At 29.1% G+C, this 14,034-nt stretch overlaps 1 protein-coding gene across 9 annotated transcripts in view; it reads left to right on the forward strand.

Annotated features, from left to right (window-relative positions):
- Positions 1–14,034, forward strand: part of LOC123264090 (fasciclin-1) — a 382,407-nt gene that overhangs the window by 279,743 nt on the left and 88,630 nt on the right. For all 9 annotated transcript variants that reach the window (XM_044727161.1, XM_044727167.1, XM_044727165.1 and 6 more), the window contains exon 3: positions 7,736–7,923. In XM_044727161.1, the coding sequence (XP_044583096.1) occupies positions 7,736–7,923 (188 nt within the window). The remainder of the gene's footprint in view (positions 1–7,735; positions 7,924–14,034) is intronic.

The raw sequence follows: 14,034 nt of genomic DNA on the forward strand, positions 1-14,034 counted from the left end.
GTATAACTTGCCAGGCAGCTGCTGCCACCAGTAGCAACTCGACTGCGTCGTTTCAAGCTATTCAAGGTTTAGACGGTTTAGTTGAACGGTTGGGATATTAGTCATCGGTTATCAAAAAAATTAGGCGGAATTTTTCTTCTTCAAAAATTAAAATTATATGAATACTTTAATTTTTTTTTAATTGTAAGAATAGCTTCTTTTATTTAAATTTATGAAAACATTGCAACTTATAGGAGTTTCAGCTTAAATTAAAAAATTTTTTAAGGAGATCCAAGTACCCTTCTAGTGTAAAGAATGTCTATAAAAAAATAATACGTGGAAATACTTTTGTTATCTTAAAATTAATTTTTAAATTAATTAATAAAATTTCTGAGGAAATTTCCGATAAATTTACTCATTAAATAATTATTAACATTTAATTGACTAATAAAAAATATAGCACTCTGAATTACCGGTATACACTTGACAACACAAAAAGAGTTTCCTAGCCGTAAAATTTATTTATGTTTACTGTCTAACTAAAATGACTAAGATCTTCTAGTATTTAAAAAACCGCGGTTACTTTTGCTTTGGGCTACTGCGCAAGCGGTGTTGCCAAGTCAAATTCAAGACTTTAAAGAACGCAAGTTCAGAGTGATTTTTCACAAAAAATATATAATATCTCCGCAATACGTTCTGAAACCTACTTTTTTTATTATTTTAAACGAAAGCTTATGATTTTTTCAATCAAATTCAACAAAAATAAATTTTTTTTTAAATCGTTAATTGCATTAAATTCTTAACCAAATACACGGCTGGTGGTATCTCCATTCACATGTAAAAATTACAATTTTCAAACCTAATTATGGGATTAAATATCCCTGAAACCTACTGTTCTTTAATTTGTTTATTAATTATTAGGCTACGTAGATTGAATTTACAAATTTTTAGAAAGTTTTAAAAATTTAACTACTTTGCGTGGATCTCCTTAAAAAGAACAAAGTACCCTAATAGTATAAAGAATATCTATAAAAAAATAATATGTAGAAATACTTTTGTTATGCATCTTAAAATTAATTTTTAAATTAATTAATAACATTTTTGAGGACATATCCGATAAATTTACTCATTAAATAATTATTAACATTTAATTGACTAATAAAAAATATAGCACTCTGAATTACCGGTATACACTTGACAACACAAAAAGAGTTTCCTAGCCGTAAAATTTATTTATGTTTACTGTCTAACTAAAATGACTAAGATCTTCTAGCATTTAAAAAACCACGGTTACTTATGATTTGGTTAACTGCGCAAGCGGTGTTGCCAAGTCAAATTCAAGACTTTAAAGAACGCAAGTTCCGAGTGATTTTTCACAAAAAATATATAATATCTCCGCAATACGTTCTGAAGCCTACTTTTTTTATTGTTTTAATCGAAAGCTTATGATTTTTTCAATCAAATTCAATGAAAAAAAATTTTTTTTTAATCGTTAATTGCATTAAATTCTTAACCAAATACACGGCTGGTGGAATCTCCATTTACCTACTTGTAAAAATTACAATTTTCAAACCTAATTATTCCATTAAATATCCTGGAAATCTACTGTTTCTTAATTTTTTTATTAACTATTAGGCTACGTAGATTGAATCTACAAACTTTCAGGAAGTTTGACTTCAAATTTAAAAATTTGACTCCATCGCGCGGATCTCCTTAATTAGATACAAGAAAAAGAATCCACAGATTTGGTAGAATCTGGCGTCAAGTTCCGTTCAAAAATCCCGTTGTAAACGGAGCGCCAGACTACCGACTATGTTTACTGTAAGCAGAACGGTATTTTGAGGTTGCGAAATTTTATTTAATTCTACGGTACTTTTTCCCCTAATTTGTTTATTATAACAGTAATTTATAATTTATTTTACCGTATTAGTTAATTATATCCATTTGAGAAAAATTTAACCAGAAATAAAAAAATAAAATTTACTGTTTAAAGGATTTGTTACTGTGAAGAAAAGATTTTATTTTAAGCAAACTGGTAGTAACAGTAATTCGAAGAGTATTCGCGATTTTATTTATTTCAGTGAAAGAAATTTCATCAAGAGTAAATAGTGTCCGCTTCAGTCGATAGGTGGCGAGAGGTAGTCCAAAGTTTTCCTGCTTAGACCGGTAGATCGAGTAATTAAGTACCATTCAATAGTTATATTCTTCCACTTGGAACACTTGACACATCTTCGAACATTCAACACGTCGATTCGATGTTAAAGATTTATAAATCTTATTTTTGACTACTTTAACAATATTAATCCGTCTAAATAGTCCGGAACTTAAAAATAAATTCTCAGGTTATCTGATAAAAGTTTTAGTCTCTTTCTAAATTGACATATATTTTCAAAACTGGACACGCCGAATTGAATTCAATTGAAAAATTTTTTGCTGAAGCTATTTCAGGAAAATAGTTGCAAGATGAATAATAATACTATCAACTAGAAATCTTGCAGTCACTAAGTGACTGCCGTGACTTGTGAACTATAAATAAATAAAAGTTTGCTTTATTAAATAATGACTTTTGTTAGTTTGCACTGTACTTTCTTAACTATTGACGTTTTTAAAGATATAAGCTCATTCCGATGTTACACGCATTAAGAGCTTTCATTTGAATACCCACATAAATTTTTGACATATTTTTCATATATACATATATATAATATATATAAATATATGAAAAATTGATGTGGGTACTCAAATGAAAGGTGTCGACCTTAATAAGAGTAACAACAGAATGAGCTTATATCGTTAAAAATATCATCAGTTGACAGAAAACAATGTATTTTCTCAATCATTGACATTTTTGAAGATATAAGCTCATCATGATGTTACAATGATCAAGAGCTTTCATATGAGTACCCACATGCATTTTCACATATTTTTCATATATACATATATGTAATACATATAAATATATTAAAAAATGATGTAGGTAGTCAAATGAAAGGTCTCCAGGAGAGTAACAACTGAATGAGCTTATATAACTATTTTAAATAGTGACTTTTGTTAAATCGCACTGTACTTCCTTAACTATTGACATTTTTAAAGATATAAGCTCATTCCGATGTTACACTCATCAAGAGCTTTCATTTGAGTACCCACATGCATTTTGACATATTTTTCATATATACATATATAATATATATAAATATGTGAAAAATTGATGTGGGTACTCAAATGAATGGTCTCGATGAATGTAACATCGGGATGAGCTTATATCTTTAAAAATGTCAATAGCTCACAAGATACAAGGTCATTTCTTAATTATCTATCTAGAGATATAGCATATTCGAATGCAGTCTAAATACATCATAATAAATTGCCTATCAATGAGAATGATAAAAAACCTTGAATAGGCACTAATTCAAATCAAGACCGTTGCAATGACACTAAATTTCACTTAAAAAAAACCGATTTTATCATATGACTATTCTGGACACAAAATTTTTTATTCTTTTAATAATATAGATAATACACATATTTTTTGCCGTAAATATATTCTTGTTTAACTTGAATTAAAATTTGTTAAATGTCGGCAATTTCAATTACTAAGTTAGAATTTTTGATATTATTTTATCAAGAGATTTTTTTTTACTTAAGAAAATTACTTTTTTACATTTAAAAAAATAAAATAAAGGTAATTTTCTTTGAAATTATTAATTATTTTTCTAAGCGTTAATTGAGACTCCGTGTTCACAAAAAAAAACTTTTTTTTCTCATTAAATAATTCATAATTTTCCATTAAATAAATAAATTATTTTATATAAATTGACTTCTAAATAATCTAATTTTCAAATTATTGTATTGATTGGCGGTATTTTAATTTATGTCTTAAACTATAGAATTGGAATTAATTGTTTTTTTAACTCTCTGCAGTTCCTCAGGAGTAAGATCTATACTTTTTGTTTTCTCTATCATTTTAATCATCATCTTATTAGCAGGATGCACATTATAAAGATCCAAATTAATCTCAATATAATTTTTCAACAAATAATCAAGCGCATCGTAAATAGTGAACCGTCCGTGATTTTGTACGTCTTCAATATTAAAGTGATTAACAATCGGTGACCCGTGAGAGCTGTACTCACTTTTAATGATACTGTATTCAACGGGGACGCAAACAATGTTAGGATCGGACAATCTAATAGTTAGCGCGTCGAAAATTAGCGTTGGAAATGTTGTGCTAGGACAGTCAAACTCATTGAGTGCGTTCAAAACATAGCACTGACCATTGATCGCCCAGAAGGCCCATTCGTAAGGCCTCATTACAATCAATCTGTTGCATTCTGATCGAGTCGACTGCTCGTAAATCTCCACAAACGTCGGCTGGAAATTAAAATCCGATGACACTTTCTCGAAGATTTTTTCCGCCGTAGCGTCTGAGTATTTTAATAAAATTACCTTCGCGCACAGGAGCAGTATCATGCTGACGTACACCGAAACTAATAAGTAAGGATCCATTTTTAATATTAGTAATTTTCTCTTTGTCTAATAGAAGGTGATAAGCGATAAAAAAAATAATTAATAAGATGTGATTAATGTGAGGTAATACTGAGTCACTCACATGACAGAAGTGTGATTTATGAAGACATTTATGAATTTGTTGCTGAATTTTTTATTGTAACGTGAGAGTTTAATTATTTTTTTATTAATATTGTCTTTTAAAGTAGTTAAAAAAAAACTGAAAGTTTGGAAAATCCAAAAGAAACGCCTCATAATCTGGTTTTCTATAATAAAATTGATTAAAATAAAATACAAATACTTTTAAATTTTTCGCGCCATTGTCCACCCAGAAAAGAAAGGTACTGCGCATGTGTTGTAAACGAACCTTATTTACATAGATATAGATGTACAAACTATAAGTGGATTTTAGTTTATTACTAATTATAATTAAACTACATTGAATTAGACCGTGATCTTCGAAAGGACAGTTTTGGATAATACCGAAGCGTATAAAAAAAAAAATGGACTTGATCAGTTAAGTATTTCGGCAGTTATTGTGACCACGCCAGTTTCCATATATACATCAGACACACGGACGTCCACGGAATAATTTTCTTAAACATTTTTTTTATTTATTTAAAAAGCAAAATGTCTTTTAAAAATGTCATAAGTGTTGAAAATAGTGTTTTTCCGTGACATTTATGTGTAAATATTGTTCTACAAGTGCGATAGAAAATAAATAGAGACAATTTTAGTTTACGTGAGCCGAGAAAATATTTTTCTTCTAATTTATTTTCTTGAGCGAAAAAAAAAATTTTTTTTGACACAAGAAATTTCACTTATTCCAACAAAATTAATTTTCTTGTTTTAAGAAATACATATCTTGATCCAAAAAAATTTATTTAAGTCAAGAAAATCTTTTTGTTTTGAGAAAATTCAGCCTCTTGCTCCAAAAAATTTAGTTCTTGATAGAAGTTAATTTTCTTGTCTTGAAAAAATTTCTCTCTTGCTCCAAAAAATTAAATATAAAGATAGAAGTAAATTTTCATTAATATTTTTATTGATTAACATGTCAAATAGGAAGATCAAATAATATTTCATCATTTTTTTTCATTCAATATGTATAATTATTTCAATATGTATAAAGGCCGGGCTTATGAAAATAACTTTGAAATAAATTATCAAAAGACCAAAGTAATGATTCTGGGTAGTAAACATAAATTAAAACTCCTAGAAGATTGTCTATTGCCGGAGATTATCGTTGATGGAAATATTATACCATATGTAAGCTTCACTAAACATCTAGGGGTCCATGTTTCGAGAACTCTTTCCTGGGACATGCATATTTCGCAGCTGTCACGTACAGTGTATGGTGCACTAAATAGTTTAAAATACAGAAAGAATATCTTATCATTAACATCTCGTAAATTACTAGCATCCGCCACTATTCTTCCTATAATTGATTATTGTTCGGTAGTGTTGCTTGGCCTAACTACTCAACTTGATTGTAAACTTCAGCGTCTTGTAAATAGTATTATTCGATTCATTTTTAATTTAAAACGGGATGAACATATTACACCATATCGACGTCAACTAAATTGGTTAACTGTTAAGTCGCGCAGGTTGTATTATTTGGGCTGCTTATTCTACAAACTATTATCTACAGGTGAACCTAAATTTCTGAGAAGCCTATTTGTTGATGAAGACCCTGAAATTAGACGATCAGACAGATTAACAGCAAAAAATAACGTTATGTTCAAAATTCCCAAATTTTCGAGTACCATTTATGAATATTCTTTTGTTGTTTCTGCTATCAGGTTCTGGCAAGATTTGCCACCTGAAATCCCAAACTCTCTTAGCTTAGAATCATTCAAATCGAAGCTATTTGATTTTCTTTTAAGTTTAGATTAGCTAGATTTCTATTTACAATTATTGTACTATACTAGTAAAGTAAAAATTGTGTATATTAAGATACTAAAAACTGTAATCATTCTTCTCTTTCTGAATGCACTTAAATATTACGTTTAGTTACGATATACTTCTAATTTAAATTATATTGTTTATAAATATTACAAAATTTTATATGTAACCAATACTTCGAATCTCATTTTATTACTTATGTGAAACTAAATTATATGTATTTTACTTTTTGCTATTTGGCTCTATGCCTTGGCATTTAAATTTCAATAAATAAATAAATAAATAAATAATTGCACGCTAAAATAATATAAAATGGGTATCAAATATTCAAGAGAAAAATTTTCTTAAGATGAGAAAATTTTTTTCTCAACTGAAGTCGGTGGCGCTGCTTCCCTAAAGTATCTAAAAATCTTGATCAAATATAAAAATTTATTGTATCAAGTATTTATGATAATTTGAATTAAGGAAAAATGACCACCAAGAATAGAATTTAAAGAAAAATTTTTACTTCGGCCAACACAATTTCGGTCTTCCTTCAGGCACCCGACAAATTTTCTTGAGCCCAGAATTTTGTTCTCCAGTCAAGAAATTTTTCTTTCTATGTACAGTTTACTTTTTTCCGTATATCTTTATAGCTACTCCAAATTAAAAAAAATCGCTTTATTACTATTTTCTAGACATGTTAGGCAAGCAATTTATAAAAAAAAAAAAGTTATTTAAACTCATCATACGGAAGAACCTTTTTAACCATTATAGTTTTGATGAGGTAGGTTAAGCGTGAGTGAAGTATGAAATCAAGAATAAAAGAAAAAAAAGAACACTAAAATACAGCAAATAGGTATTCTAGTTGATCTTCTGCTTAGAAATGGAATTGTAGAAGCTGCAACTGAACCGTGTATAGTATATGCTCGGGTCATGATCAAACGAGCTTTAAAGTTCATTCCGAGTTTGTACCCCACACTTGTCTAACAATTGTTCCGTTGTTCTCTGTACGTACCAGCGACGTCTACTGTCTACAGTCTGGAGTCTGTCGCCTGTCTTCATCTGGTGCTGGTGCAGTATCAGAACCACTATAGTACACACAGTATATATATATATATATAAAGCCCGTATGCCGACGCTTATTGTAATGCTATCACACATGTGAGAGTGCAATCAGCGGTAACGACAATGACTACGGCTACAATCTCCTCATTCCGTGTTACTGTCCTCGACATCTCTACTTATGTATATGACACTTTCTGAACCCGACAAATTTCTATATCATTATCATTACCATTTTTTTTTTTTATTCTTTTACTTCTCTGTAGATCAAGATGTATATGTGCTTTGTTTTATGTGCTTTCAGCGAATTTGCCCAAGACCACTGACGAACTTGGAGACACCATTTCGTCGGAACTCGAAGGTAACCCTCCACTTTGGGTGACAAGAAAACGTGGGTATCCCCAAGATGAAATTTATATCAACAATGCCAAAATTCTTGAAGGAAGCAACTATAGGTCAAAAATTCATACGTCAAATGGAGAAAAAATTCAGGTAATTTACTCTAATTTAATATATTGAACACTAATGATGCAATATAACCATGGAAAGTTTAATATTTAATGTACACTGAGAGAATAGTGCGTAGTTAGCTGAATTATAACGTCACAAGTATGAAAATATAGTTTTTGAAACTTTTTTTTTGTAATTACTCGAATTATGTATTAGTTTAAATTAATATTGATAAATAGTTATATCAACAATATTATAATAAATATTTTTCTATCGTGTTAAGCAAACAATTATAAGCTAACAGAAAGGTTAACGATGTCTCAGATAGCTTAGCTGGAAGAGCGCTTGGTGCATAACCAAAAGATCTGGTTTCGATCCCCGGTCCGGGCTGACCGAATTATTTTTTCTGACTTAAAAGTAATTGAAATGACTTTTAAACCTATTAAGGAGATCCAAGTACCCTCCTAATTTAAAGAATGTCTATAAAAAAAATAAGACGTAGAAATACTTTTGTTATGCATCTTAAAATTAATTTTGAAATTAATTAATAATATTTTTGAAGAAATTTTCGAAAAATTTACTCATCAAATAATTATTAATATTTAATTGACTGATAAAAAATATAGCACTATGAATTACCGGTATACACTTGACAACACCGCAAGAGTTCCCTAACCTTAAAATTTATTTATGTTTACTGTCTAACTATAATGAGTCATTATTAATCATTATTAATGACTAAGATCTTCTAGCATTTGAAAAACCGCGATTACTTATGCTATGGGTAACAGCGCAAGCGGTGTTGCCAAGTCAAATACAAGACTTTAAAGAACGGAAGTTCCTTCACGGAAAAAAGTAAACTGTAATATTCACTCGGATTCCGGTTAATTTTTATGGTTTCAAACAGTAAAGCGGACATCGGGGTGGCAAAAATATAAATATTACAGAACTTAATGTAGAAAGTATAAAAGCCACAATTTATAATTTAATATCCAAAATAAGTGATTAGTAGCTGTCACTATAGTAAATAACGACTCTTTCATCTCAAAAAATTACAGTTTCAAACAGTAAAAATTGCCATTTCAATATATAGTCCATATTATGAGGAGAAAGGGAGCTCAGATCCCGAGTAAAAATGAAATTATTATTTTTTACGGAAAAATAATAAATTTCGTTCGACCGCCGCACCACCGCTGCACCACCGCCGCACCATACCGCCGCACCACCGCTGCACGACCGCCGTTTGGCGGACTATTACGCCGCACGCTAAAAATTTACTCCCCCTAGCATCGCCGCACTACCGCTGCACCACCGCCGCACCAATGCTATATCATACCTACAATTTCACAAAAAATGGTATCATAATTAATTTATCACGCAATAATTAATTAATAAATAGTGCGACTAGAAATCTTTATGTAAGACCTATTGATCAACCTCCTTTTAATCGAATGCCTAATATTAAAAAAAAAAATTTTTTTTTAATCAGGCCAAAGCACCGCGAAATTATTGATTTTTTTAGTCGTATTGTTGATGTAGATTTTTAATTTCGTCCTCGGGTTGCACAGAAGCGGTACGCCTATCGAAATACTCTGAAAGAATTTTAAAAATTGAACTGTGATGGGATTCGAACCTGGATCGTCTGCATGGAAGTCTCGAACATTGCCAACTGCACTGCAAGCCATACTTAACTTAAAAAATTTAGTTAAGCTATTTGAATGATCAACGAATATATTATTTCAATGTATATACCATCAAACAGTGGTATGGTGCGGCGGTGGTGCAGCGGTGGTGCGGCGGTCGAACGAAATTTATTATTTTTTCGTAAAAATTAATAATTTTATTTTTACCCGGGCGCGTCACAGCTGTGGTGCGGCGCTGGTGCGGCGGTAGTGCGGCGAATAGATAAATTCTTTAGTTGTCATGGCGGTGGTGCGGCGGTGATACGGCACTTGTAAAATAACCAAAATTTTCACGGCTGTAGTGCAGCGGTGGTGCGGCGCTTAAAAAGCCGTGCAGTGGTGTTGCGGCGGTGGTGCGGCGGAATTCTGTTTTTACTCGGGATGAAAGAGAAGGGGGTCTCACTCTGGGAGAATTTAACATTTGAAACAGTAAAAATTATACTTTTAAAATATACATTTTACCAGTCCAAGCAAGTCAATAATTACAGTTTGATTTTTAGCGTTGCATTTGAAATTTACCATTTTACTTTGTAAATATTGACGTTGCTTGTATTAGAAATTTGCTAACTTTATTTTATACTTTTTACATATCATAAAATCATTTTTTAGGTACCAAATGATAAATATCAAAGTCTGAATTCTTAATTATTATACTTTAACATTTTAGACATTTACATAGCGAATATTATTGTTTGAAATAGTATTTTTTTCCATGTAAAGAGTAAATTGTAACGTTTAAATGGTAAATATTATAAAGTGAATAGTAAAATCACGATTTTACTGTTTGAAACGGTAATTTTTAGCAGTTGATCATTACTTATTATAAATCGACTGTTATTTATTACAGTTTACTTTTTTCCGTGTTGTGATTTTTCATAAAAAGTATAAAATATCTCCGTAATACGTTCGGAAAGCTACTTTTTTATTGTTTTAATCAAAGCTTATTTTTTTTTCAATCAAATTTAATGAAAATAAAATTTTTTTTTAATCATTAATTACATTAAATTCTTAACCAAATACACGGCTGGTGGAATCTCCATTTACCTACATGTAAAAATTACAATTTTCAAACCTAATTATTTCATTAAATATCCCGGATACCTATTGTTTTTTAATTTTTTTATTTATTATTAGCCTACGTAAATTGAATTTACAAATTTTCAGGAAATTTAGAAAATTTAACTACTTCGCGTGGATCTCCTTAAAATGGTTTCAATTACTATACTGTATACGGACACTGTTATGCATTCATGTGTTAAGTGCTATGGAAATTCTATGTACTTAACACACTATTGCATAACAGAGTCCAATATAGTCCCTATTTTCTAACCTTAGAGGCGTTAATTAGATACCTTCTCATTGGCCTACTTTAATTAGTTATAATTAATATTGTAGTGCAAATTTTTTTAAATCGTCCAGGTACTTATGATTCGAAATTCTCAATTCCTATGCCCCTATAAAAGCTCTTACAGTAATTTTCGGACATCCTGTATATTGGGATTCAATATAATAATTTATTATTAATAAATAATTTTAGGTATAAGAACTTCAATTAAATAGTGGTGATGATAATTAACTAGATTTTCCTAGCGCAGAGAACCAGATTTTTCTCGGTGTACTAAATCAATTTTTAAAAAGTATAGAATTAATCTCTGTTAAATTATCTTGACAATAGTTTGCAAAATAAATTTTTCACGCTCAATATTTATAACTTGTGCACTAAAATAAAAATTAATAATACTTTCTGAAATTTTTTTACATTATACTTGCGAATAATTATTAAAAGAATTGTAATTATATTAGAAATTGCAAAATTTTCCACAATTACTGTCATTTTTAACGAAAATTTTTTTTCATAAGTTTATATAAAAAATTATATACAGGCTCCAACAAATTGTTTTAACATTTAGCGAATTTTTATTTCCGTTTACGATTTCTCATTCGCCGTATGCACGCGAATGATATTAACACAATATAAATTATAAAGTTTAATACTCACATGAACGTAGTATATACCAGAGCAAACTTTCTCTCGAAAATTCACGGGAATTGCCCGAAAACTCACTCTTGCTAAAATAACCTGGAAATTAATACATAGTATTAGTACTACATAATATACTCTAACTGGGATATTAGGCACTGCCTCGTCATTGTAACGAGCTTTTAATAAGCTTACTGAAGCCTTTAAGTCTTTTCGCAACTCATTTCCATGAGTTTTGATGAACTCGATTTATTGCGTAATACCTCCAGCTTTATTAATTAACTATTTCATTTAAGCTTATTGAATTATTACTTTTTTTTTATTTCATCAATTTATCTTTCCATCAACTTTAATTATACATGCTTTAGCTTTTAGTCAAATCTATTAATGTTTTTTATTAAATTACTTTGGAATTTAATTTTATAATTTATGTTTAGCACGCCTCATACCGCGAAGCACATAGAGTAGTGCTTTACTCTCGCTTTATCAAATCAAGCAATTTTCTGGAGTTAAAATGTCTCTATTTTATTCATATTACTCTTATAGATTAATATAAGTATAGTATTAGGTATATTTATGTATACGGAGAGAAATTTATAGGAACCTTTCCAAAAATTATGGGAATGGTTCCTATAATAAAATGATCATTATAGGTATCAATCCTATGCTCATTATGGGAACCATACCCATAGTTTATTGGAAACATTCCTATACAATAATGGATTAGCTTTAATATATTATGGGAATGGTTCCTATAAAATTATAGGAAAATTTCCTATATTATTAACGAAATGGTTCCTATAATATTATAGGAATGGTTCCTATATTATTAAAGGAATGGTTCCTATAAAATTATAGGAACATTCCCTATATTATTAACGAAATGATTCCTATAATATCATAGGAATGGTTCCTATATTATTAAAGGAATGGTTCCTATAATATTATAGGAATGGTTCCTATATTATTAAAGGAATGGTTCCTATAATATTATAGAAATGGTTCCTATACACGGAGAGAAAAATATGGAAATCATTCCTATAGTTTTAATGAATTGTTTTCCTATAACATTTTAGGAGCGACTACTTAAACTATGGGAATTGTACCCATAATTTTTAGGAAATGTTACTATAATTATGGGAATGGTTCCTATAATTATAGCAACGATACCTGTAATTATAACTGTAATATCGACATCATTCCCATAATATATAGGAATGGTTCCCATAATATATAGGAATAGTTTATATATTATAGGAACCATTCCTGTAATATTATAGGAACCATTCTCATAATATTATAGTGATGATGCCTAATAATATTGAGATATTTATCATTACAACTCAAATTATTTGTGACTTCGATGACCACTTTGAAGCATTTGAAATTATTAGTAATTTCGATAATTTTACTTGTTTCCCAATAACATCATTTGAAATATGTAAAATAAGTAAAATTGTTCATATAAATAATGAAAGTTACATACCCAAAAGATGGATTTAATAAATATTCAACGTATGTATTGTAAATAAATAATTTGTTTTAAAAATAAAATGAACTTGAAAAAATAAACAATGAATTTCCATATCTACTTTGCTCCTCTAATTGTATAGTGAGAAAATATCTCTTTTATTAGAGAAACTTTAGAATTGCCACAATATTTTTCAATATTATCTAACACAATAATAACTGAGTTGGAGTAAACCATTTAAGATTAAGTACATACGTGAATAAAAATTATGAAAAAGAAATTTTTTCACCCTAGTGAAAGATTAATTTTTATCTACAAAAAAAAATTTATTAGCAAAAAAATATATAATAATAATTACTTTATATTTTTGAAGTGATTGCTTCATTATTATGAACATGAACATTTTTTTATTATTATGTGCGTCATTCCCATAATATTATAGGGACCATTCCCATAATATATTGAAGCTATTCCATTGTTGTATAGAAACGTTTCCAATAAACTATGGGTATGGTTAGATACTTATAATGATAATTTTATTATAGGAACCATTCCCATAATTTTTGGAAAGGTTCCTACAAATTTTTCTCCGTGTACTATTAAAAGAGTGGTTCCTATAATATTATGGGAATGACGAACATAATAATAGAAAAATGTTTATGTTCATAATAATGAAGCAATCACTTTGAAAATATAAAGCAATTTATATATATTTTTTTGCTAATAAATTTTTTTTTGTAAATAAAAATTAATCTTTCACTAGAGTGAAAAAATTTCTTTTTCATCATTTTTATTCACGTGTTTACTTAATCTTAAATTGTTCATTCCAACTCAGTTATTATTGTGTTAGATAATATTGAAAAATATTGTAGCAATTCCAAAGTTTCTCTAATAAAAGGGATATTTTCTCACTATACAATTAGAGGAGTAAAATAGATACGAAATGTCATTGTTTTTAAAACAAATTATTTATTTACAATACATACGTTGGATATTTAATAAATCCACCTTTTGGGTAT

This window comes from Cotesia glomerata, linkage group LG4, assembly GCF_020080835.1.
Source record: "Cotesia glomerata isolate CgM1 linkage group LG4, MPM_Cglom_v2.3, whole genome shotgun sequence".
In the NCBI taxonomy this organism is placed as follows: domain Eukaryota; kingdom Metazoa; phylum Arthropoda; class Insecta; order Hymenoptera; family Braconidae; genus Cotesia; species Cotesia glomerata.